Raw genomic sequence first — 26,414 nt, 5'->3', positions numbered from 1 at the left:
GTATAATCACAATTTGTGCATTCATCACAAAAATTTTAGAATTATTTCATTACTCCAAAATTAAAAACTCCACACCCCTTAGCATGCCTTCCCTAGCCCTACATAACCACTAATCAAATTTCATCTTTATAAATGGATTTATATTTACGTTTTATAAAAATGGAATCATACAATATGTTACACAATATATTTAGTTCATAGTAATGCAATCATATGCTATTTGTCCTTTTGTGTCTGCTTGCTTCACTCAACATAATGTCCTCCAGGTTCATCCACGTTGTCATATGCTTTATGACTTCATTTTTTCTTCTTTTTTTAAAATGTACTAGATACATATAAAAAATTTTTTGAATCATACAATATATTACACAATATATTTGGTTCATAGTAATGTAATCATACAGTATTTATCCTTTTGTGACTGGCTTGCTTTCTCAACATAATGTCTTCTTGGTTCATTCATGTTGTCATAGGCTTTACAACTTTATTTCTTCTTACTGTTTTTTAATATTCCATTGTGTGAATACACCACAGTTTGTTTATCCACTAATTGGTTGATGGACACCTGGATTGTTTCCAAGTTTTTTTGTTTTGTTTTTTTAAAGATTTATTTATTTATTTATTTCCCCTTCCACCACCCACCCCCCCGCCCCAGCTGTCTGTTCTCTGTGTCTATTTGCTGCGTTGTCTTCTTTGTCCGCTTCTGTTGTCGTCAGTGGCACGAGAATCTGTGTTTCTTTTTGTTGGTGTCATCTTGTTGTGTCAGCTCTCCGTGTGTGTGGCGCCATTCCTGGGCAGGCTGCACTTTCTTTCTCGCTGGGCGGCTCTCCTTATGGGGTGCCCCTGCGTGGCAGGGCACTCCTTGCACACATCAGCACTGCTCATGGGCCAGCTCCACACGGGTCAAGAAGGCCCGGGGTTTGAACCGCAGACCTCACATGTGGTAGACGGACGCCCTAACCACTGGGCCAAGCCCGCTTCCCTTGTTTCCAAGTTTTGACAGTCGTGAATAATGCCATGAATATATGTGTGCAGATGTGTATTCGTGTCACCACTCTAGTTCTTTTGCATATATACTCAGTAGTGGTATTGGAGGGTCACGTGGCAAATCTATATTCAGTTTCTTTTTTAAAAAAAAAACATTAATTTTTTTAGAAGAAACTTAGATTACATAAGTGTTACACACAAAAAATATAGAGGATTCCCATATGCCCTGCTCCCTAGCCCTCCCACATTTTCCCACATCAACATCCTTTATTAGCATGCTACATTTGCCACAATTGATGAATGCTTCTTGGAGCATTGCCACTGAGTGATGATTATTGTTTACATTGTAGTTTACACTCTCTTCCACACATTTTTGCAAGTTATTACAAGATATACAATGGGTAGTATCTGTCATTGCAATATCATTCAAGATAATTCACAAAATTACACCTATTTTTCCCTCTCCCTCTCCTCAGAACCTCCAGTGGCCACTGCCTATACTCAGTTTCTTTAGGTAATGCCAAACAGTCCTACACGGTGGCTGTACCGTTCTGCATTCCCCCAACAATGACTAAGTGTTCCTTTCTCTCCACATCCTCTCCAACACTTGTGCTTCTCTGTCTTTTTAGTAGTGGCCATTTTGATAGGTGTGAAATGATATCTCATTGTAATTTTGATTGGCATTTCCCTAATCCTGAGTGATGTGGAACATTTTTAAACTATGCACCGTCATGAGGTGTTTGACACTCATGATGCTTTAATTTGCCTAACCCATTCTGAGTATATTGGGCTAATCAAAGTGCCTCTACAAGAAAGTGTTATAGGTATATTTGATAGTCATATGAGAAGTCTTGGTGAAATCTTTATGGCATACATCCCAGAAATTGAAAAAGTGAATGATTCTAATGTTTGTTTTCAATGAAATGAAGGGGAATCTAATTGAATTGTCAGCTGATCATTCAAAATAATGATCACAGTATGATTTCTAAGATTTAATTTGGAAGAATTCAAAGATTTGAGTGACATTGCTGTAACAAAACTCTTTTCATTCCCAAGATTTCTAAGTGCTTACATTATAAAAATGAAAAATGGATATAAATTAGATGCTGAATCCTATCTTAGTCTAGCAATAATAAATATTCATTCATTAACCAATTGAAAAAATAGCCCATCCTATTTCATTAAGAGATGAATTTCCAAAAATATTTGAGTGTTTAATAATTATTTATAAAAATGGGTAATTTTGTATTTATAATAACTTAATACAAAAGAAAAACTTTTAACTCTTGGAGGCTATGATTACAGAAAAATATTTTAATTATTTAATTTTAGTTTATGTACATATTTGATTGCAGATAAATATGAACTGGTGATCAGTAAAGGACTTTATGCATGTTGTACAGGCCTGAGGGCCTCTTCCATCCTTGTCAAGGGGAGTGCTATCCTCTCCTTTCATATAACACAGTAAAGGACTTTAAAGCATATACATACACATAGAAAAAGAGCTTGTTGATGTGTTTTTATTTATTTATTTTAAAAGATTTTTAATTTATTTCTCTCCCCTTTCCCCCCTGCCCCCCGCCCCATTGTCTGCTCTCTGTGTCCATTCGCTGTGTGTTCTTCTGCATCTGCTTGCATTATCCAGTAGCACTGGGAAACCATGTCTTTTTTGTTGCTTCATCTTGCTGTGTCAGCTCTCTGTGTGTGCAGCACCACTCCTGGGAGGTCTGTGCTTTTTTCATGTGGGGTGGCTCTCCTTGTGCGTGGCAGCACTGAGGGTGGGCCAGCTTACCATACTGGTCTGGAGGCCCTGGGGATCGAACCCTGGACCTTCCCTATGGTAGGCGGACGCTCTATCAGTTGAGCCACATACGCTACCCCATGTGTTTTTAAATGGATGATGAGATGATGACTGATATCAAATGCACTGTACTATTTAGATTCTTTTGTATTTAAAGGATGGTGTAACAATTTTAACATTTTAATATTTATAATGTGATGTAAATTAAATCCTTTGCAAGTATCTAAACTTATAATGAAAAATTTAAGATATCCACTTTTTAAGTTGTATGTGAGAAAATAAGCCTTTTTCAAAATTATTTTGTCAGGTAGTCAAGGAAAAAGATTTGAAGACCATTGCTGTGAAACAAGGTTTCTCATTCCTGGCACTATTGACACTTGGGGCTAACCCTCTGTTGTAGAGGGCTGTCCTGTGCATTGTGGGGTGTTTAGCAACATCCCTGGTTTCCACCCACTGAAAGCTTACAGTATCTACCTCCCCCAGTTATGACAATCGAACATGTCCAGACATTGCCAAATGTCCCCTGGCGGGGGAGCCACCCCCTACTGAGAGCCACTGCTGTAAAGCAATCTTGGGGGGTCCATTATTGAGGTGATCAGGTGCCTAATTAGAACTGCTTCACATTTGTGTAGAACCTAGATGTTACTGGCTTGGGCTCTTGTCCAGAGAGCCTGGATGTGAGTCTGGGCTCTCTCACTCAGTGGTGCAACCTTGAGCAGATTACTTCGTTGTTCTGTTCTTCTGTTTCCTCATCTGCTCAATAAGGATAATGGTAGTACCAACTTTTTAGATCTTTGTGGGGGCTTTGCTGAGGTATTTAGAGTGCATGGTAGGTGGTGGTGTGCTTTGGTTTTCTGAAAAGGTTTATGTCCATGAGCCTCTCTGATCTGAGGTCCACACCTCACCCCTGACATGCCATAAGCCAGTCAACTTTCACCAGACTCCTACATAGTTATTTTTTGGGTCACCCTACTTTGGTCTGTTTACTTTAGTGTCAAGATGTTTAACTCTAGAGTGAGGGAGTGACTGCCCATTCCTCTTCAAACCCTTTCTGCCTCCACTTAATTCCAGATTTCACTTTTGACGGTCTGACTAAACATAAGCTGGAAGACCTCCTTGTACTGGGGTTGAGAGGCCTGGTGCCTATTTTTTTTTTGTATAGCCCATGAGCTAAGAATGATCATTTCATTTTGAAATGGTTGGAAGAAACTCAGAAGAATAATATCTCATGACATGTGAAAATCCTAGGGAATTTAAGTTTCAGTGACCATACATAAAGCTTATTCTTTTTTAGAGGGATGCAGTATGACTTTTGTGGGCCCTGGGTAGTTGCCTTCCTGGCTCCTTCCTCCAATAAAAAATATTTAAAATTATATTTTATGATGATCTTGGCCTAAAGACAAATATAATCCATGCTGAATTCATTATTATTAATATATATTCACTACTATTATATTCATTTTTTTCTTCTGGATTCAAAAGAAATTAAAAGTATCATGGGACCATGGAAAAGTTTTGGCTGGGATGGTGGTGATGGTAGCACAACATTGTAATCATAATTAACAGCACTGAATTATATATTTGAATGTGGCAAAAAGGGGTAAATTTAGGTTGTATATATGTTAACTAGTATAAAAATTTTTTAAATCTATGGAATTGCACAACACAGTGAACCCTAAGTTCAACCATGGACTATAGTTACTAGAACAATTACAAAAATGAACTTTGATCAATTGTAAAAAAATGTACCACACCAATGCAAGATTATAATGATAAAGTGGTATACGGGAACCCTGTATTTTATGCAGGATTTCTCTGTAAACCCACAACTTCTCTAATAAAAATAATAATAATCCACTTCTTTGAAAAGTATAATGGACATTCAGATAAATCAGCCTGCCTTGACATATCATCTGTGGCTCTTTCGCATCACAACAGCAGAATTGAGAAGTTGTAATAGAAACCATATGGTCTGCAAAAGCTAAAATACTTACCATCTGAGCCTTTATAGAAAAAATCAGCCAATCCCTGGTCTAGAGTTTTACAAATGAGGAAATTGAGTTTCAGAGACCCTAAGTGACTTACCTAGTGTCACACAGTCATTCAGGGGGCATCGAGGACTGGAATTAACTCATTTTTACAAACAAACCAACAAAGGCTCAAACACATTGTCACTTGTCCTCAGAACAGCAAGTGAGAAGGGCCAAGACTCCAAAGCCCGGGATGCAATTTTACAGTTCTCCCATTAAACTCCATCCCTCTTGATGAGTCTCACCTACCAAGAGGATAAGGTTCACGTTTCTTAGCATACAAAGTCTTCATGACTTAATCTTGCTCTTCTGCATTAGAACCATGCCTCCTTTACTCGCTGCCACCCTGACATCTCCCTCTTCCGCACTTTGCATGTCTAATCTGTCACCACGTCCTGTTGAGCTTGCTTCTTCAATGTCTTTTGTTGTCACCTCTATCTCTTTTTCCAGGTCCTGCAATGTCTTCTTAACTGGCCCCCCTGCTTCTGCTCATTTCCCCCTCACCAAAGCTGTGGTGGTCTTCATAAAATGCAAATCTGACCTTTTCACCCCTCTGTTCAAACACTTCAGTGGCTTTTCCTGTGGTTCTTAGCATGAAGACCGTCCCCTCGCCATGATTCCGGGCTCCATGTTGTCCTAGGCCTCCTCTTATGGGCTCTCGGTTGTTCCCTGAGCTCCCACCTCCCTGCCAGTTCTTTGACTATTCCAGGCTTCCTTCCACCTGGGCCTCTCACTTGATGGTCTCTCCACCTGGAGTGCCTTTCTCCCATTCCTTTCTCTATCACGAAAAGTCTCTACTTCCTACAAATAATAGCGCAAGAGTCACTTCGTGGAGGAGGCTTCCTTGACCTCCCAGGCCTAGTTCAGCTTCTCTTGTTACCAGCAAGCCCGCGCGCTCTCTGACAGCAGAGAGCAGATGCACGCAGCCCTGCACAGGGTCTGGTGCACAGACGGGTACAGGGTGGTGAAATGAATGCTGCCTGGGGCCCACCTCCTTCACGGCCTTCCGACCAACGGCAAGTGCATGCTCTCTCTGCTGAGCCTCGGCCCACCATACCTTTGTCTCCTGCTGCTTTTTTTGCACCCTGTATTTCTTTTTGCCATCCCTCTTAGCATATTACATGACTTTTTTTTTCTCTATGTTCCTTGAGCAAATGCAAGCCTCTGTAACCCTAAAGCCTAGCATGACACCTTAGGCCAGAGCACGCAAGGGGAAAGGTGGGGACAGGTGCTGAAGTGCCTTTGTGCCTGGTGCTTAGGGTCCAAGGCTCAGGCTTGCCTTTTCTGCTGCCCGGATGCCTTCCCACACCACCCATGTGCGCACCAAATCTTTGTCTATAAAACGCTGGGGTGTGTTCTCTCCCCCCCCACCCCGCCCCCAGTTTGGCTGGGAGTGGTTTTCACATGATCTGTACAGCCAAGGAAAATAAACATCCAGTGTTCTCCCGAAGCCAAGCCGTTGGTCTTAAAATGGGGACACTGACAGGGAACAAGGAACTGGTGACTCTTGTTTGCACAGTTAAGCCTTTATTTGCTTAATCTATTTGAGAGTAAACTTAAAAATGTCTACAAACATAACATTTAGCACAGGCCACATATTTTGAAGTTAATGCAAAGAAATGTATGCATTGCTAAAAGCTTATTTACTTAAGGAATGGTATGGATTTTCGAGATTTTATGTAACCGTGTTAACATTTCACGAGTAATTTGTAAGACCTTCCAGACCAGCTTATGCTATGCCAGATTCCCCTGATTAACTGTAAAATTCATCCAAGGGGCAAGTCAGACTTCTCTAACTCCTCCCTCGCCCCAGCCCCTGCCCACCAAGTCTGGCTGACCCCACCTCCGGACGCTGCCCCAGCCCTTGGACGCTGCCCCAGCCCAAGGGCGTTGCTGCAGCCCGCGCCCTCCACGCCCCTGCCAGAATGAGGGGACCTCTCCCAGCCTTCCTGCTCTCCGCCTGCTCCACCGGACACCCACAGCCAGGCTCCACCCGACACCCACAGCCAGGCCCCTGACCGGCACAATGAGGTCCCATGCTTTCAGTAGCTCTCCACTGCTCTTTGGATACAGTCCACACTCCCAGTTCAGAATTTAACCCCCGCACCACCTAGCGCTGGATTCCCATCCCAGGTGTTCATTCCAGTAAGCTCCCCACCTCTGAAATGCCTTCTTAACCACCTCCCCTCCGTCCCCGCCCACCCCCCTCATCTTGCTCCAACAATTCTTTATCCCTGTTTCCCCCTTCCTATCTTATATCGTACCCACCTGTCTTACCTCCCTGGTGTGAATCTGTTGTTTCCTCCCCACTTCCTTCCGCTAGTTCCTCCTACAGTGATGGAGGCCATATCTCTTTATAACCACACATTCTTAACAGGGTTGATACCACGCCCAAGGGGGCAAAAGGTGGTTCTTGGGGGATGGGAGAGTGAAAAACCTCTTCAATATTACAATGGCCTGTGGTGCTCCAAGGGGGCACAGCACACAGTCCAACTGCAGTATTCAAATGTCATGGGGGGTTGGCAATTAGGAAAAAAATGTCTTAAGAGGGTCTTTAGGGTGGGATGATGATGAGAAAAGTGTTGAGAAACGTTGTTCTGCCTTATACAGGACAGAAGGGACTGACAATGAGATTTAAATGAAATTGATGTTTATAAAATGCCTAGAACAGTGTCTGGTACATAACAAAAACCAAAATATGGCAATGATAATTGCCAATATCATTGTGCACTTACTGGATTCAGGTACTCAACTAAGATTTTTACATATGTTACCTAATTTAATCCTGACTCCCACTCTCTGAGGAACGTAGCATTGCTAATATAGACAGGGAAACTGAGGCTTGGAGAGGTTGATTTGTTTGCCCAATGTCAACCCGCTGATAATTGACAGGGGCAGGATTTATCCCTCTTGACTTCAAAGCACGATCCTCAGGTGCAATGGGGAAGTGACCCTTCTCCTCACACTGAGGTAAGGTCATCTACTAGTGGGGGCAGAGAAAAGAGAGAAAGAAGTAAATAACCAATACTTACAGCTTTAACTGGCTCAGGACTGATGGATGGCTTCCCGTGTGCACAGGGCTATGATGATGACCGCCTGTGATCTTTCAGCCATAACCAAGCCCTGGGAGGTGCAGAGCAAGGTACGGGGGCCTTCTAACTCGGGAGGAGGGGGATCCCTGTACTGGTGACATCAAGTAATAAGACTTGCACTTGCTCAGCCCAGCTCCAGAGCCAGCCCAAATTTGCTCCGTCCTCCTCTGCAAAGATGTGGGGGTCACTTTAAGATTTCTCCAATGATGAGAACAAAGTAGGGTAGGGGTGGCAGGGGTGGGTTGTCTTTACATTGAGCTGAAAACCCATGTGGGTGGGGGCCCGGGTAGCATTGGGGTTGGTGCTTTGACTCCATAAGAGGATCTGTTGCAGGTAGCTCTGCTGGTTGCTGCTGAATTTTGGGAACAAGGTGACCTGGAGCGCACAGTGCTGCAGCAGAATCCCATTGTGAGTAGAAGGGAAGTCAGCCTGATGATAGGTGTTTGTGATCTCATCTTGACCTAGAGACATGACCTAGCCTGATGGAGAGTTGTGACCTTACCCTAGAGATGATCTTTTCCTAGTGCAGTGGTTCTCAAAGTGTGGTCCCCTAGCATCACATCATTATTTGAAAACATGTTAGAAATGCAAATTCATGGGCATCAGAAACTCTGGAGATGGGGCCCAGCAATGTGTGTTTTAAACAAACCCTCCTAAAGTTTGAGAACCCTGCCCTAATGTAGGTGTCCCCAGCTCACCATGAATAGAGATTGACAAGTGGAGGATAGAATTTTTTAAAAAGATTTATTTATTCCCCACCTCCTTGTTTTGTGCTTTTCTGTCTACTCTCTGTGTCCATTCACTGTGTGCTGTGTCTGCTTGTCTTCTCTTTAGGAGGCATTGGGAACCAAACCTGGGACCTCCCATATGGGAGAGAGGCACTCAGTTGCTTGAGCCACCTCAGCTCCCTACTTTGTGTGTCTCTCATTGTCTTTCCTCTTTGTGTCTCCTTGTTGCATTATCTTGTTGCCTCAGCTCACCATGCCAACTTGCTGTCTTGTTCCTCTTCTCTATGAGGCAAAGGGATCCAAACCCAGTACCTCCTATGTGGTAGGAGGGAGCTCAATCACTTGTGCCACATCTGCTTCTGCCAACAATAGAATTTAGATTTCCCTTTCAGTTCCAATGATCTACAAGTCTACCTCCTCTAGCCCCATTCTAATAGCACAGAAAGGGCAAGGTGGAGATCTTGTTTGGAGATAGAACATACTTTCACATAGTAGGCTTAGGGTGCTGGGCAAACTGTAATAGGCTTAGGCAGAAGCTGAGGGGAATGATATGCTGCCAGGGGCAGTTAAGTGCTGTGAATATGGACAAGGGCCCACATATTTATAGTTATTTCTTTCTTTAACTTTTTAAAATGTAGAGAGAGGGAAAAAGATGTGGCTCAACCAATTGGGCTCCCGTCTACCATATAGGAAGTCCAGGGTTAGATGCCCAGGGCCTCCTGGTGAGGGCAAGCTGGCCCATGCAGAGTGCTGGCCCTCATGGGAATCACCCCGCACGGGAATGCTGCCCTGCACAGGAGTGCCGACCAACGCAGAGAGCTGGTGCAGAAGATGACACAACAAGAGACACAGAGGAGAGAAAATAAGAAGACATAGCAAAACAGGGAGTTGAGTTGGCGCAAGAGAGTAAGCACGTCTCTCCCCCACTCTGGAAGGTCCGAGGATCAGTTCCCGGAGCGACCTAATGAGAATACAAGCAGACACAGAAGAACACACAGCAAATGGACACAGAGAACAGACAACAGGGGGAACGGCAGGGGGAAGGGAGAAATAAATAAAATAAATCTTTAAAAAATTTTAAAAAATAAAATGTAGAGAGAATATTATTATCAGCTCCATGTACCCACATTCAACAATTAGCAGCAGTCTGCTGTTCTTGATTTATCTATTCTCCACAATGCTTTTTTTCTTCCTTTTGAGTAGGGTATTTTAGAGCAAACCCCAGGCATTAGGATATTTATCCATATTTTGTAAGCGTGTATCTCTAAGAGATAACTCAAAACACACATACACGCCCACAACCCAATACCATTATCAGACTCACAAAATTAATAATTCTTTAATATCATCTAACACCCTATCTCTATTCATTTTCCCTAAGAAAACCAATTGAGTTGATTTGCTCAAGTCAGGGTTCAACCAAGGACCACACTGCCCCTGATAATGTCTTTTAATCAGTAGCAGTCCAACTCCCCCCCCTTTTTTTTTCCATATGCCATTTATTTGTTGAAGAAACTGAGTCTTTTGTCGTAACAATATGCTGGATTTGGCTGTTTGTCCCCTCACGGTGTTATTTAACGTGCTCCGCTGTCCCTCATACTCCCTGTAAACTGCCAGTTCAGATATGGAGACTTATTGAGCTTGTTTCAGGTTCAATTTTTTTTAGCAAGGTACTTTATAGGTAGGATGGGGTCCATCCTCCTACATCAAGGCAGGTGCTGAGTGCATTTAACTCTGTCTCCCCGATGACAGCCCATGATGGACAGAAACAAGGCTGACGAACTCCCCAAACTCCAGGTCGGCTTCATTGACTTTGTATGCACCTTTGTCTACAAGGTAGGCCCGTTTCCTCCTCATATCCAGCAATATTTCTTTGATAAACCTGGGATTCCCAAGGACATCAGGAACAATACACCCCAACAAGTGAAAAGTGGGTGATGCTTTACAAAGAACTTCTCATCAGTGACAGCATTTGGTGCCCACAACAGCACTAAAGGGTCTTGTGATTATACTCCTATCCTGGAGAGTGGCACATCCTGGTTGCTCAATAAATAGTTGTGGAGCAAATGGCTAAGCATGGTTTCAGACAGGTGAAGTGGGAAGCATAGCAGGCACATGCCCTTTTAACTCCCCTAGCTGGTAGAAAGGTGATAGGCCAAAGTTACCCAACTGCCAAGAGATAATCTGGAATTTCTCTTTAACTTTTCATTCAAAGTTGAGTTCCCCTTTTGAGAAATCTACACATACGCACGCCCCAAATCCATGGTATCTGTGCCCCACTTCCCAACTTTAATTTTTATTTTAGCCATGTTTCACATGGGATGAGAAGTGACAGGGCCAGTGAGACAGGATTAGAACCAGGACTCTTAACTGCCAGTTCAGTGCTCTTTCTGCTGTGCAAGTTACAACACTTCTGCTTGGAAGAAGTGTGAATGTTCCCAGAGTGGGGACAAGTGGGGTCCCTGATATATTGCTGTCTAATTGGGGTCCTCTGATTTGTGGCACAGAGTAGCTGATTGTTTTCCATTATCATCAGTAATACTATCAAATGAATGAGACTGCGCCTTACATGTGTTATCACAACTCTGAGAAGTAGCTATGATTACTGTCTCGAGTTCCTGGCTGAAGTTAAGCTCTGTTGGGGAGTTGCCCAAGACCACATAGCTTGTGGCAGTGCTAGAACCCAAACCTGGGCAGCTCTGAGTGACTTTGACTGCAGATGGACCTTGACAGTGAGCCATGGCTTTGCCATTATTACCTTGGGCAAGTCTACTTAGATTTGGATCTTGATTTCCTCACCCAAAAATGTACGAGTGATGAAACTTGTTGCCCCTCCTCACAGAAATATTTGAGGATCAAGGGAGAAAAAGTGCTTCAATGAGCTATAACAGGCTGTACTCAAATGAGACATTATTTTTATTAAGAGTTGAAAGAGGCCTTAAGAATCATCTTCACAACTTCCCAATTTCATTCAGCAAATATTTGTCGAGTACCTTTGTGGTCCAGATGCTGTGGTAGGCCAGGGCCGCCCGAGTGAACTAGACAGATGATGCCCTTGCCCTCCCCAGGCTCACAGCCTCCGGGGGAGGACAAAGGGTCCATTGCAATGACGTGAGAGGTGGTAGGAGAGGGGCTTTGGGAACTTCTCACAGGGCGCAGAAAAGGCTGCATAGGAGATGATGCCTAAGTGGAGACTTAAGGAAAAAGAGGGGAGGGTAGCATATTCCAGCAAAGCGGACAGCTTGTGTGAAGCCCACTGAAGGGAGGATACACTCCAGGACCTGAGGGATTTGAAATGACTGGAGGGTTGGGCCTGTGAAGGGCGGGAGAGGACGGGCTCATGGAGGGGTTTAAAAACCATGCGAAAGGGTTTGAACTTCACCCTGAAGGACGGTGGGGGCCATTGGAGGGTTTTAAGCAGAAGGATGTGATGATATTGCTCCAAGGCCCCGCAGTGTCGGTTTGGACACCACTTGGTAACGGGAGGGCTGCGGACAGTTCCCACTGCGCCTTCGCACTAGAGCTGACCCTGGAGCCTGACGATCCCAGCTGCCCCTGCACCAGAGGCTCGTTCTCTTCCAGGAATTCTCCCGTTTCCACGAGGAGATCACCCCCATGCTGGATGGCATCACCAACAACCGCAAGGAGTGGAAGGCGCTTGCTGATGAGTACGATGCCAAGATGAAGGCGCTGGAGGAGGAGAAACAGAAACATCAGGAGGCCAAGCAAGGTGTGTGGGAGGGGAAGATGGGGTGCCCTGGCCTCCCCCACACTGAACGCTCACAGCATGTCTGGGCCTGGCCTCGGGGTCTCATGCACCTGGTCTCATTCAGGTGTCCAAGTGAACTCTTACACTCCCCATTCTATGTATGAGCTATGGTGGCCAAGTCACACAGTAACAGAGCCTGGTCCCCAAGATTGAGGCTGGGGATCCTCTGGGTCTCCCAGCAGAGCTTCCCAGGCTGACATACCCCTCCCCAAACACAGGGCAGATTCCATTTCTAAGGCTGTGGACATAGGCCCTGGCCCAGGGGCATGGGAGAAAACCTAGAATTTTTGTTTGGAAGGAACTGCAGAGGTCCTGCTTCCAAGCTTCTGTCTGATGTCTGCGTCCCATGTACACCATCTTGAGCCTTTGCTTGCACACCACCAGTGATGGGGGCGCACCATCTTACAGGGCATCCTCCTTCAGAACCACTATTAAAAAGCTCTTTCTTATCCTGAGCTGAAATTGTTCTCCTTAAAGCTTCAACCGAGTGGCTACAGTTCTGCCCTCAAGAATCAAGCAGGACTTGTCTTTTCCCTTTTCCTCATGGACAGCATACCCCAAGTCATTTCTTTTACTGACTGTGTGGCTCTGGCTCCCTCATAGACCACAGCTTCTAGTCTCTGCCCCACCCTGACAGGCCTCCTCTGCACACACGTCCCTCTTTATCCATGCTTCTCAATGTGGACACTGTCAGGTATCCAGCTCTGCCCTGCTCTGAGCAGTGTGGTTTGATTCAAAACTTGAAGCTGCAAATGCGGGGCCACCACTTAGAGTTTTGCAGGTTGTACTCTGCACAGCTCCAGCGGACACCCTATATATTAGCCATGCAGGTTGGTACAGCTATTAGCTTCCCAGAAAATGCCCTTAAGTGTCTTGAGGAAGAAGCGTCTTTTCCTAATTTGCACCAATTGTCTTTTGGACTAGTGGCATGTCTGTGCAAATTCAGAGCTAGCAAATGTCTTTTGTTTGGACTACATTTTTAAACACGTGAATTAGCTGTCCACATTTTAAAGTTGGGATAGCTCACATTTAAAAATCCAGATTTCCAGGTTGTCTTTTTAAAAGATCAAGATCTGGCCACACCAGTCCTATATCTCTGCATGAAAACAATTGGCAGGAGCTAAGTGGCATCTGTTCCCTTTGGCTGGGACGAGGGTTCTCTCGAGTTTGTCACAGTCTCCACCACTCCCTGTCATCTCCCAGACATTGGTGCCAAGTATCGTTTGCCATTATCATCAGGCTTGAGCTGAAACATTCTTAGTTTCCCTGAGTCTCCTTACACCTGGCTTGCCTTCTGCATGTGTGATTACAATGGCCTCCAAAAGCCCTTGAATTTGCAACTCTTGGTCCAAGCCAGATGGTCAGAGGGGAAGCCCCTTGCAGCCTCCTCTCACCTGGTGTGTTTTTTCTGATTGCAGCAGCTGTGGGAAATCAGCCCGGCCCAGTAGGAGGCGCACCTGCATCCAAGTCCTGCTGCATCCAGTAGCACAAATGGGAATCTGCCCACCAGAATGGCATCAGCCTTCCTGGGAAGAGATTACCCAAGCCAGCGGAAAGCCACACCTTCTTGAGAAAGAACAGAGACAGGATTTGAAAGCTGAAAGAAAATTTAGCTTACATTTTATCTAGTGGTTTTCATTTTTTTTAGCTTTGAGAACTTTTCATTAAGCCAAAACCAGTATTACAGCTTTCATAGACATCAAAGATTTAATTAATGCTATATAAACTTCCTTGCTTAGAATCATTTTTGTTCATATACTTGCATTTATGTCTTATAAAAATTTCAACTAGTCTCAAAAGTAGAAAACTGAACAATGAATCTCCTCATACCCATCATCCAGATTTAGATATGAAGATTTTGCCACATTTGCTTCTTGGTCTTTTTTACATCTTTTTCATATTTTTTCTTTGCTAAGTATTTAAAAGAAAATTCCAGACATTATCTCATTTCACCCCTGAATTAAAGAAATATGGGCATTTTCTGACATAACCACACCATTGTCATATGCAACAAATGAACAGGAATTCCTTGCAATCATCACATACCCAGTTGTGGAGGATGCTGGGATATGCCACCCAGATCCCCTTTCAATGAAGGACTTGTGGGCCCAGCAGCTGTGAGTGTTGTCAGCAGACAAGCCTCAGCGCCTGCCTCTTCAGGCATTGCCGTGGCTGCAGGGAGCGGCTTTGCCCAAGGTCACGCCCTTTCCCAGGGCTGCCCATATGCCAGAGACTATCCATTCTGCTGTAAAGGCTGGTTATCCCAACACAGGACAACTCTGAGGGCCACTGTAACTTCCAAACTTCTGGTGGAGTGGACCAAGATTACTGCTGGGCTCGTATCGCAGCTCAGCTACTCCCTTTGCCCACTCCTGCTTCTTTCTTTTCTTGTCCACAGACTCCAGCGCATACCTAATAAACATCCTGCAGAAAAAGTCTTAGTCTGCTTCCTGGGGGAATCCAACCTGTGGAGGGGACCTTAATTAAACTTCCCCCATTGCTGCAAAAATGTCATTAATAATCGTTTGCTTGAATCTGATCCTAACAAATTTTGCACACTAAGCTTAGTTGTTATGTCTCTTAATCTCTTTTCATGTACAGAAGTCCTCCCTCCTTTTTTTTTTTCCTTTGCCAGTGATTTGTTGCAGAAACAGGGTCAGTTGTCCTGCAGAATGTCCTATATTCTATATTTAACTGTTGGCTTCTTGTGGTGGAGTATAACACATTCCTGTCCAATTCTCCTATAAATGGACATTGGCTCTAGAGAGAACTTTTTTCCCAAATAGAATGTTATGCAGAAGCCAATATATTAAAGAGGAGAGAGAACCACATGATTTCTCTGAACTGTTTATACATCACTGATCTACTCTAACCTCTCTTTTTATACAAATGTGGAAACTGAAGGCCAGCGAGGAGGACAGAGCTGGGCCTGGCTTCCCTCCTGAAGAAGAGGCCCAGGTTACAACAGCCCCTGTAGAGGGCACACATCCCTGTGACTCCCACCGCAGGCCAGTAAGCGCTTCCAACACACCAGACCTGCCCATGTTTGCACATGATGATGTCAACAGGAAGCTGGGTATGCATTCCTCATCTTCTAATTCCCGACCTAGATTTTCTGTCTTCCTGAAATTGACACTCATTGGTCTTTTAAGCAGAGGCATGTTCTTAAACATGTCATATACAGTGGTTAAGTGGCAGGGTAAAGACTGAAGAAACCATGTCACCCCGGAACATGCAGGTATTGATGCCACTGATGCCAGCTCTGTCACTCCATTTCTGAGTCCCTTGGGCAGATTCCCTGTACTCTATCTGCTCCACAGCCTTCCCCATTTGTCAAAGGCTCATAATCCTTGCCATACCTCTCAAAGGGTTCTGGTTAGCACCAAATGAGACTGTGAATGATGAGGGTCAAAGCTTACGCTGGGCACTGCACATGATATAATTTCATCCTCACAAAAACCCTATAGGGTAGAAATCGTTACTAGCCCCATCTATCAAATGATAAGAATGAGGTTCCAAGAGGTTAGGAAAACTGCCCAAGGACACTCAGCTGGTAAACAGAGTCAGGACTCAAAGCAAAGCAGACCCAAGCTTGTAACCATGTTCCCTGCACCACACTGCTTAAGAGAATCAGCTTTTCTAGATCATCAAGGAAACTTTGAGGACATTTAAGCAAATTACCTTGTTTTATAGGCAAAGAATCCAGGGGTCAAAGTGGTGGCTTATCCAAACTCACACAACACTGAAGTGATGGAGCTTAACTCAGGTCTTGGGGCTCTAAATCTGCCATTCTGTTCCTGGCTCTGTGGAATGCACTTCCTTTAGAAAGGATTATTTCCTGTGACTTTGTGGCTTGGCTGCTTCCCTAGCTGTGTACAGTCATCAGGCCATGGAGTAGGATTCCCTCACTCATCCATTCAGGAAATCCTGACTGGCGGGAGTCTGAGCGCCCCACAGTGAACGAAGAAGCAGCCCTGCTCTCCTAAAGCGTACCATCCAGTAAGGCGGCAACAGGTCTGGGCAATTCAATTACACAGACACCCTCACTCTAATTCACGCCAGAAAAGCCTACCACTGCGTGAAAATATCCCCATTCATTTTAGTGGAGAAGACCATGATGCATTCTCTCTTCTCTAAGATAATAAATCACCTGAACAATGAAAACTAGCATAAGTATTTTCAAAACAAATACTATATAACAACAAGTGGAAAATGGTTTGAACGTACCATGGAATGCATTGGATTACTATACCTGTTCTTGCTGGTGTATCATTTTCTTCACCAACGTTTCGACCCTTTGGGGGTTCCTGGATATCCTGCACTCGAACTGCATATTAAGCACCAAAACACAGCTCTAGGGTAAATTTTTTGTTAAAAAAAAAGGCTAAACATAAGATTGCTTTGAAACACAAGAGAGTCTGAGATGCCACTTCCTCATCCCTCACACACTGGGAGTATGTATGAAAAGGAAAATATAGCATGCAATTCAAATCTGCTCCGAATGATATTCTCCAACCAGAAACTGTTTTGTAGTTGCAAATTGGTGAGTCTTTCTGATTGAAACCATAATGTCAAAATATCTTATAGCACACTTGTTTGATGTGCTTTTCTGGAGAAAAGTTGATATGCCAAAATAAGGGAGTCCTTGTTTAAAAAGTGGTATCATCAGCAAAAGTCCTGGCAAAGAGGCGTGACGGGAACAGTTGTTATCAAGACAAGATCATGGTCATAATGAACTGTGAAGTGTTGCAAGGGAAGAACAGTGAGTGAACTAAGGGTTTTGGTGAGGAAGGTGGGGAGCAAACCTTGACAGAGGTTTCTCTGAGGAGGTGACAATGGAATTGGAATCTCTCCCTTATTTTGCACCAAGAGCACAAAAGCAACAAACACAAAGTGGGGCAGGGCTGTGGTGGTATTTTCTTTTTAATCTCCATAGTGTATTTGTTAAGTTTATTTATAAGCAGATCACTTCACTATTTACAGTACATGAGCATAGAGATTCTACAGTTTTTGTGATGTAAACAATAACTCCCCAGTGGGAGTCTGAGAAAAGAAGCCAGTTCTGAAGTATTTACAGACGTTAAAATAGAATTTTATACTCACGGAATAATAATACACAGAGCAATTTGGTTAAATTATCTATGAAACTATATAGAATCTGACGATGTACAAATACAGGAAAACATTTTCTCATTTAGAAGGTAGACAGATAAATCACACCAGAAATAAAATAGGGACAATGACAACCACAATAATTAAGAGCAAAGAAAGTTTCTTCTTTGCCCTTACGGATAAAGTATTTATATAAATAAGGACACAACCCAACAAAATGGAAAAAATATATAAAAATCCTCTACCAATTAAAAAAAATAGCAAAACTAAAAACTCGATTCTCAATCATTAGCAGTGTCCTTTAAAAAATTAAAATTTAGCTTTCTATTATAAATAACAAAGCAGATGTGTCCCTCTGTGTAGGTGAAATTCTTGCACCTTTCTCAAGAAATGCATCAATGTAATTCCACACGCACACACACAAACGCAGACACGCGTGAGCACACACACACACATACACACAGCCTTACACTCACACACCCCAGGCTGTAGTTACCTTGTTGAGCTTCCTAATAAATAATGCCCCCTATCGTAGTACCCCTGGGGACACCAAAACCTCACAAGTTTAGCCAGTCCCTGGTTTGACCCTGTCATAGAGCCAGAGAAAGCCCTGGCTCCCTATTGCTCAGAATTCTCTAGGCTGCATGGTCACACGAAGAGAAAAGGATTTGAGTCCAAGATTTGGAAATGTTGGAGAGGACCACAGGGACCACCTTGCCCAGTCTATTAAGGCTAGCTACAGACACTGTCTCTTTAGACATGTGGGGCTGGGGAGAGGGATCTTGTGTTGGTTTCAACATTAGGAGCTGCCCCTGGAAGAAGCAGATGCACACATCCAATGCTAATACCACGGCACAAGAGGGCCAAGGGAGGGTGGAGGTGAATTTCCAAAGCAGATTGCACTGAACTGGACTTTGGGACGGTCATCTTCCCCAGAAAGCATCCATAAATTCATGCAGTCCACTTCCCTGCCGCACTTCCCATGCTCCCCTTGGGATAGCCAACCTGTTTCCATCGGAATCAGAACATCCCTTAAGAAACAAAGTTGGGAAGAATTTATGACTTTTTATTCCTAACACAAAAACACTTGACAAGATTTTTAAATACAAAATACAAAAACAAAAATAAACAAACAAAACTACCTGTTTGGCTATTTGGTGGACCATATCAAAGGCCATGGCCAGGACCCCCACAGAACCCCCACCCCCGACCTCTTTGCTCGTCCCGAGGGTACAGTGCGGGCCGCCTAGCGGAGGTTCACTTAACAAGGTCGGCAGCGGGGCTGCCGGTATTGCAGTTAGAGCGAACCCCTCCTGGGCACCTGGACACAGGGGTCCACTCCTGTCTCCTCTGTCCACGGGCTAGCTAGTGCATTTCTCAGTCTGCCTGTCTACTAAGCGGTTGCTTCTGGAATCTTTTGACACTAGTGTTACATCAGGCTCTGAACACAGTTCTGCTTATGCATTTTACCCTTCATTGCCACAAGGACAGCAAGGTGGCGGAAAGGATTTGTTTGCCTTCCATCAGGTAGCTGGTAGATACAGTCTTTGGCCACTAGATGGCGACTAGATGTTGATAAGGCAAAGTGCTGAGGTGGAAACTGACCAATCCCCTTTACAAGTAACCATGAGCAAGGCTGGAAAAGTGAAACGAGACATTTTTAGGCTTCCTAGGAGGATCCTTTGGCAAAAAATACAGCAGAGTGGGTTCTAGCTATATAAATACCTCTTTGAAGAGCAGTTGCACAGCCCAGGGTCTGACCATCTAGAGACAATATTTTTCAGGCCTCAAATTCAGGAGGGTGGATTTCTGTGCTGCTTCTGGTTGTGCAAGGCATCCTGATGAAAGGGATTATCTGAAAAACTGTCCCCCAAAATCCCGAAGCCTCGGTCACCACTGCTATATCATTAGAGAAACAAATAACAAAAGCTGCCCTAAACATATGCATTGCCTCCTGTTGCCCCACAGGTTTTACGATCATTTGAAAAACACATGGGAAAGGTTCTGCAGTCAAGCTGTTTGGAAAAACGGGTGTATTGCTAGTATTGTCTGAGAGCAAGAGAGAGATAGCCAAATGGCCAGAACATTCAGATTAGAAGCTGTTCGGTGGGGACAATGACAAGGCTAGTGTGAGATCCAATACCGCCACCGAGCCAACCTGGGGTTTAACTTCTCACCATCCCCAGAGAAACGAGGGCCTGGCTCTACCCTGGGGAGATGGCCTTCTCACACAAGGGAGCTCAGCCAGGACTCCGAAGGTCTGGATCTACTGCTGGCTGGTTCCCTGGCAGAGAACGCTCACTCTGAACACCAGCTGGATGCAACCTGAGTACGGGCCTGGTGTACGGTGTTGGCGATGGAGTCCCAGTGCTCCAGGACGGGGCTTCAGAGGTGAAAGGGACTTCAGCACTCATCCCGTTAAACATTCTGATTTGCTAGACGAGGAAACAGAGGCCCAAGGTCACACAGCAAATAAGAAAACAAGTCCCTTTGCATCAGAGTTTCTCACTCTGCAATGGCTTATAGTTAAAGGACTTGCTCTACCAACCACTTTCAACTGGCCAGGCCATTTTAATTTTTCACAAAAGTAGATAGCAAGATCTAAATTTGCTGTTCCCTGTTTCTAGGGTCTCCAACAAAGGCTAGCAAAGGGCTGGTCCCAGCAGCGGCTCTCCTGCTGTTGATGTCTAGGAAGCACCTCTGCTCCCTCTTCCCTCATGCTAGCCCCTCCCCGGCCTGCTGCTCTCCCAGTCCCTAGGAGAGTACCTCACCAGAGGAGACCCACGTTTGCCAGTGTAGAAACACACAGCCAGGCTGAAGTGTTGTGGTTTTCTCAAAGAGCTTTTATTGGTTCAGTGCAAAGCCAGCCTCTGCTACTTCCTGGGTGTCCTGCAGCTGGCTCCCATGGCCTGCCCCGACTCCATGTCTGTTTGGGGCTGGGGCATTTCTGTGTACATGAGTTTCTCAGCTCCCACATCCTCCCTACATTTACCCTGTACCTCCAAGACTTGGCAAACAGCCCCGGAGCCCATCTATGTGTGTGGATACCCACAGATTGCACGTAAGTATGAATTTGTCCCCTTCTGCCCCAGTGGGAAGAGATGAGGGGATCCCTCTTGTTTGGCCAAGGAAACCATTAGGTTCACTTTATTTGCTACTGTACATTCAATTCCTTTCCTTGGTCAAATCTAATGCTGGGATATGAGCTCCCAAAACTGAGGGCAGCTGTTAAATCTCAAATGCCAAGAAAAATACTGTAATGTTGACATTAGTGAGAGCAACAAGTCTTCTAAGGTTACTCCTGCTTCACAGTTGCGATGACCCATCGCTCAAGCTGCAGTTGATTTCAACTGAACCCGAGGCCTGAGATGGGCCATGAACCAGCCTATCCACGAAGGTAATGCCCTGCCTTGTCCCTTCTACTCACCACCTGCACGGCTAACTCGGCAGGCACAACACAATCGCTGAGGAGAAACTGCTCTCAGAAAAATAAAAAAGCACAGGCTTAGGCAATGAAAGGCTAATTACATCTCTCCCCATGTCAAGACCAACGTACTGAGTCTTAGCAGCTCAGCCTCTTCCCCCCTTCCACTGACCGCCCCCAAAGCCCTGCCCCTTTTCCAAGGAGGACGACAAGCAATGCCTCGAGATCTGGAGGCAAATGCAGAGACCTGACTGACGCTTTCTGACCCAAAGTGGTTTTGTGGTTGGGAGGCAAGGCGTGATGGGGTAAGAGGGGAGCGGGGGCCTTAGCTACACTCCATCCACTCAGATTCTTTACCTCTTTGATGCATTTTCCTTCGGTAACCAGAGCCCCCGAGAGTGAGGATTCTGATCCAGCCTTATATCGACTGAGGAAGGAGATGGAAGAATTCCACTTAGCGGTTGGATTGGACATTTTTGGAAAACACCAGCACAGCACAGAAATGGACAGTACGACCTGCCCTGTGTACAGGGCGGCTATCGACACAGTCTACAGTAAGCTTTTATGGCAATCACATGTAAACATCATCGACAGCAAACACTAGAACAGAGCTACAATGAGATGGTTGCCAAAGGCAGCTGCTCCCTCTGCATTACTGCTCAATTTGGTGGGAAAGAGACCAAGGTTGGCTAGCTTTCCTGGGAGACCTTGGGGCCTCCTTGGTAAATAGTGCACAACACCGAACAAGCCTTCCGGCAAGAGGCTGTCTGCAGGGTCTGTCTATCTTAGACCTTGTAGCCTTTATGTATGGGGTGGCAAGCAGGCAATCTTTGATGCCCAGGGCAGGCATCCTCTCCCATCAGCAGCCCCTGCCCTGACCTTACAGCATATCCCAAAGCTGTGTTCACATCTTCTGTTTTGCTCAAAGGCCAATGCCTAAGTTCAGGTGCATTGTACTCATCTAAGGTGACAGGGCATTGACCTAGAAGGGGAGGGAGAGACCTGTCTGCCACCAAAGACCTGCATTTCTTTCCCCTAAGTACCACCAGCCCATGGCAGAACCCCTGGCCCAGTATAAAAAAGGAAGAAGCCAATAGGAGGGACTCAGAGATCATCTAGTCCAACTCCTTCTAGCACCGTGAGGCTCCAGAGAGAAGGGACTAATCCAAGGTCACAGAGTATGTTCTTGGCAGAGTCAGGGCTCACCCTAGCTCTCTAGATTCTGAAACGAGCACTCTTTCCTATCAGCTTCTAAAGGGCTAAATCTCAGTTTACTCCTTGGTACAAATCAGGACTTAGGGGAAGCAGCAGAGGATTTACGTTCTACTCCATTTGGTTTCACAACCATTTCTCGTGTGTCTACTGGCAGTGAATAGCTAGCTATAAAAGGAATTTAGGATGTTCATGTCTGTGCTGCTGAAAGTCCCTTTGGGTCCATCCTCATAAGCCTGGCCTTTTTCAAACATGTTCACGCCCATGATCCAGGCCCACCCCATACCCAGTGGGGGTGAGAGTTGTGATAGAAGTGCCAAGTAAGAGCTTTAGGGGAATTTTCTGTCCAAGACCAGAACATGTCAGGGATGGGCCAACATCATGGACTGCTGAAACCCAGCCAGAATATGGTACGGTGTGATGGAAACCGTTCAAAGATTAGACCAGAATGTCAAATGGGTTAGACTTTGATCGATTAGTAATGGCTGCTGAGGGATTCTAACAGCATATTCAAGCCCAAGGAACATGGGTGCCGTGATCAATCAGTTATGCCTGACATTGGCCAAGGATGAGGGAGTAGTAGCACATGTGTCATGTATGTGCCAGTGTGAGCTAGACACCACCTTAGCAAATGAAGCTAAGCAGCAACTTGCCTAATTTGCCCTCTCAGTCCATTTCACAGAAAAGGAAATTGAGGCCCAGAAAGGTCAAGTGACTTGACACTGAGGAAGTTCAAATTCCTCATCTCCTGTAATGCCTGTCTCTTCTAGCCTTTTCCGTGGGCTTGGAGCATCTGCCCAAGACAAGATCATTGGCCTAGTTTACCCACTGAGGTATTTGATAATCTAAAAAAAAAAAAATCAACTACTAATCACAAAAGGCCTAGGCCTGGCATTAGCAACAGATTAAATTACCTTGTTCAATTTAATGAATCACTTGCAAATTTTTTTAAAGCAGCAAGAACTTTTTTTCAGTACAAAAATTTCCCGAAGAACCCTGATGTATGAGCTGCTCCACCTGAGGCAGAAGCAACACGCTCACACCCTGCCTGCCACACAGTCCCTCTCGAATGGCCCCCAAGGCACCTGCAGAACCTCCAAGCTGCACACTGCTTTGACATCACTCAAGAACACAGAGTTTAGAGTAAAGCCCAATTAGAATGTTTTCTAAGCTGGAAGGGAGTTTGCAGATTGTCTTATCCGTCCCCTGCCCTCACCACCTCCCTCCTGGCTGCTCCTGCACCCTTCTCCCCACCCTGACCCGAACAATTTTACAGATGAGGAAAAGGTGAAGACAAGAGACCAGCCCAAAGGAGTAGGACAGGTTGTCCACTGACCAAAAAAAACCAATGACTGCTCCCAGGCCACCTGTCTGTACCAAAGCCAGGCATACCGCTGAGGCTCGGAAGGATGCCTGCGGGGTAAGCTAACCCTGGGACCACCTGGGCTCAAAGTGGACAGCACAGCCAGGGCAAGTGCCAGTGTGGACTCTCCCGGCGCTGGTGTACGTCAGCTGGTGACTTCAACCCCCAAAATGAACCTTAGGCTTCTGGTCCGTTGTCAGTTCAGCTGAACTCACCCCTACCAGCCCGTGGCGCTTCGCCTCTTGACCCCAGCTGCTGCAGGAGCACGGGACCAGCGGGGTCCTGCTGTGCCTCTCCCTGGCTGCGGGACCTGGGGCGAGTCATTTCACCCCTTGGTACACTGTGCTCCTCGCCTGTAAAACCAGAAGGAGGCAGCTCGCCCTGCCTGCCTCACAAGGGTGTGTGAGGACGTGGCCTGACGGGCAGGGACACGCTGTGAGCTGGGCACAAGATGGGGACTCCAAGGACAGTTTACCTCCAACTTGTCCAATAAGAAGAGGGCGGGGCTTGGCATGGGTGTGGTGGGAAAGGCCTGGAAACCTCTTTCCACTGTATCTAACTGCGGCCGCAGGCGGCATCTGCCCTGGAGACCCGCCTCCCGGCCCCCGCACCTCTGAGGCAACCTGGCAAGGGGAGCAGAGCAGCTGAGTGGCAAACACCTCACGACAGTGCATAGTTAAAAAAACCAAGGAAGCAATACAAGAATCCCAGGCACAGTACATCTGAGCCATAAATACATTGTTTTAAGGATATACTTTTTTTTTTCTTCAATTAAAAATGGGTTTATAATCCTGATTCTATTCACAAGCAACAATTTCATCATCACACACTACAGACAAGAAATGTTATGGTGAACACCGTTGCAAGGCTACGAGGGGGAGTCAGTCGGGAAGGAAGGAGAAATGGGCGACGGACCCAGCACTTAGAGGGGCACCCAGGACAGCCCACCGGAAGCGAGGACACTAACGTGGCAGTGGAACGTCAACACCATGGAAACTCACAGACAGAAGCAGCTTTGTTCAATGTAAACATTGATTTTTTTTTTCTTAAAGGGACAGCAGTTGCAAGTCTCTCTCTCACGTGTGTTCTCTCGCGCGCTTGCTCTCTCTCCTTCTCATAGACTTAATTTCTTTGAAAACGTAAACATTGGAAGGGCCTTTTCTGAGGTATTGAGGTATTCCTCGAAGGTTAAGGCTGTTTTCAATGTAGGCTCTGCTGGGCCTCCTTCAGTAGGCTGTCAAAATCCATGGCTTCGTACTTGTTTTTCACGGACATGGGAAGGGCCTCTTCTGAATTGGAATCTGGGAGGAGGGCAGGAATCAGAGAGAGGGGGTCGCAGTGAGCAAGTGAGGAGGGCCAGCCCCACGAAGTGGCCGTGGCCCAGCCTCGGAGGTCAGGGATGAGCACTGGCCTGCGAGCATCAGCACCTCGTCGACGTCTCAGGGCTTTGGCTGCCCTGTCTGCAGAATGAGAGGGTCCCTGACTGCAGCCCCCCAGAGCTCCTTTCCAGCTCCAACATCCTGTATTTTATTTCTCCACATAGCTTCCTGCTCATTAGTAATCTGTTGGGGAAGTTGCATAAAACTAAGCTGTGTTCACTGTACGGATAGGGAAACCGAGTCCCATGAATGGACATGCAGCCAGGTGGAACACTGCCTGGCCTGGAACCCAGGCAGGGCTCCTGACACCCAGCCCTGAGCTAGGGAAGCGACACTGGATAGTCCCCAGATAATTCTTTCCTAGAGTTTGCTTTTTTTCCCTTCTTCACCAACTTGTCCCCAGATAGCAAGGACATGGTGATGGCATTGTTTCTCTGTGGCCCGTTAGTGGACAGGGCTGGTGCCTGGGAAGGGGGTCACCATGGCTCGCCCCCTCAAGGGGGCCAGGTGGCAGCCGGCCTTACGACGTGCAAGAGACGACAGCCATGGTTCTGCCACGTAGCTGTGGACACAAGACTGGACTTTCCAAGAGGCTGTGGGAGGCTTGACCCGCCCTCTTTGGTACCAATCCTGAGGCTAGAGATAGACCAGAGACCAGAGGAAAAGCAAGACAGCAGCCTCCGAGGCAAAGTGCTGCCAAGGTGTCCCAATCAGCACTTTGGGGACCGGGGGCCGGGTCCAGAACGGGCTTCAGGTCTGACTGCGCTTCCTTCTAGGAAGTCATTGACCCGCACGCCGCGGGCCTCGCGAGAGCGGGCGGCCCCGGGAGCTTACCGTAGTCAGTGTATCTGGGCCAGCAGAAGTGCCGGAGCCTGCCGAAGCTCAGCTGGAAGGAGGGCTCGTTGCGCTTCCTCAGGGCGGCGCCGTTCCTCAGGGAGAGGGCAGCGTGCTCGGAACACCGGTAGGTGATGAGGCCGTACTTCTCGCCTCTGGGGGGAAAGCCAAGGGGGCACATCACTGGCCTGGCGGGGTGGACCCCGACGGACCTCCCGCTACGAGGCGAGAGCAGAACACCGTACTGATACAGCCACCGTGTCACAAGGGCCCCCAAGTAGAGACAGTGGCCATCGCCACGTTGCCCCCAGCAACGTAACACGGGCAGGAGCGGCCGGCCTCGGGAATGCTTGCCGGGTGCTGGCCACCGTGCACCCTGCCTCACCCGGTCCTCAGGCAACCCCAGGAGGCGGGTACTGCTGCTTTTCCACCTCACAGGCCAAGAGACAGGCTCCGCGGAGTTCAGTAATTTGCTCAAAGGCAAGTCATAGAGCAGGGATTTGAACCCACGTCTCCCGACACTAAAGCTCCCCTGTGTTTCCCTCACCATTCCTGTTTTCTGAGACTTTTGTCACAACTACTCCCTCATCCTACTGCTCCCTGGTCAAAATTTAAGCTATCCTTGGACACCACTTCCTTGGCAAAAACTTTCATGACTCAGTGTGTAGACATAATGGGGAAAT

At 46.2% G+C, this 26,414-nt stretch overlaps 2 protein-coding genes and 1 pseudogene across 2 annotated transcripts in view; 1 reads left to right on the top strand and 2 right to left on the bottom strand.

The window, feature by feature from the left end:
* The window catches only part of PDE6A (phosphodiesterase 6A), a 106,297-nt gene extending 88,785 nt beyond the window's left edge, over positions 1 to 17,512 (top strand). The window contains exons 18-22 of the mRNA XM_004453729.5: positions 7,897 to 7,960; positions 8,244 to 8,318; positions 10,391 to 10,474; positions 12,221 to 12,368; positions 13,826 to 17,512. Of these exons, the coding sequence (XP_004453786.1) occupies positions 7,897 to 7,960; positions 8,244 to 8,318; positions 10,391 to 10,474; positions 12,221 to 12,368; positions 13,826 to 13,893 (439 nt within the window). The 3' untranslated portion in view covers positions 13,894 to 17,512. The remainder of the gene's footprint in view (positions 1 to 7,896; positions 7,961 to 8,243; positions 8,319 to 10,390; positions 10,475 to 12,220; positions 12,369 to 13,825) is intronic.
* Positions 2,343 to 2,450, bottom strand: LOC111763027 (U6atac minor spliceosomal RNA; annotated as a pseudogene).
* PPARGC1B (PPARG coactivator 1 beta) overlaps positions 17,313 to 26,414 on the bottom strand; it is a 109,748-nt gene continuing 100,646 nt past the window's right edge. The window contains exons 11-12 of the mRNA XM_058280929.2: positions 25,732 to 25,886; positions 17,313 to 24,819 (exon numbers count right to left, since the gene is read on the bottom strand). Coding sequence (XP_058136912.1) covers positions 24,719 to 24,819; positions 25,732 to 25,886 — 256 coding nt within the window. The 3' untranslated portion in view covers positions 17,313 to 24,718. The remainder of the gene's footprint in view (positions 24,820 to 25,731; positions 25,887 to 26,414) is intronic.

The sequence above is a fragment of the Dasypus novemcinctus genome, chromosome 2 (genome assembly GCF_030445035.2).
Source record: "Dasypus novemcinctus isolate mDasNov1 chromosome 2, mDasNov1.1.hap2, whole genome shotgun sequence".
NCBI lineage: Eukaryota > Metazoa > Chordata > Mammalia > Cingulata > Dasypodidae > Dasypus > Dasypus novemcinctus.
This window is presented reverse-complemented; position numbering and strand designations above follow the sequence as displayed.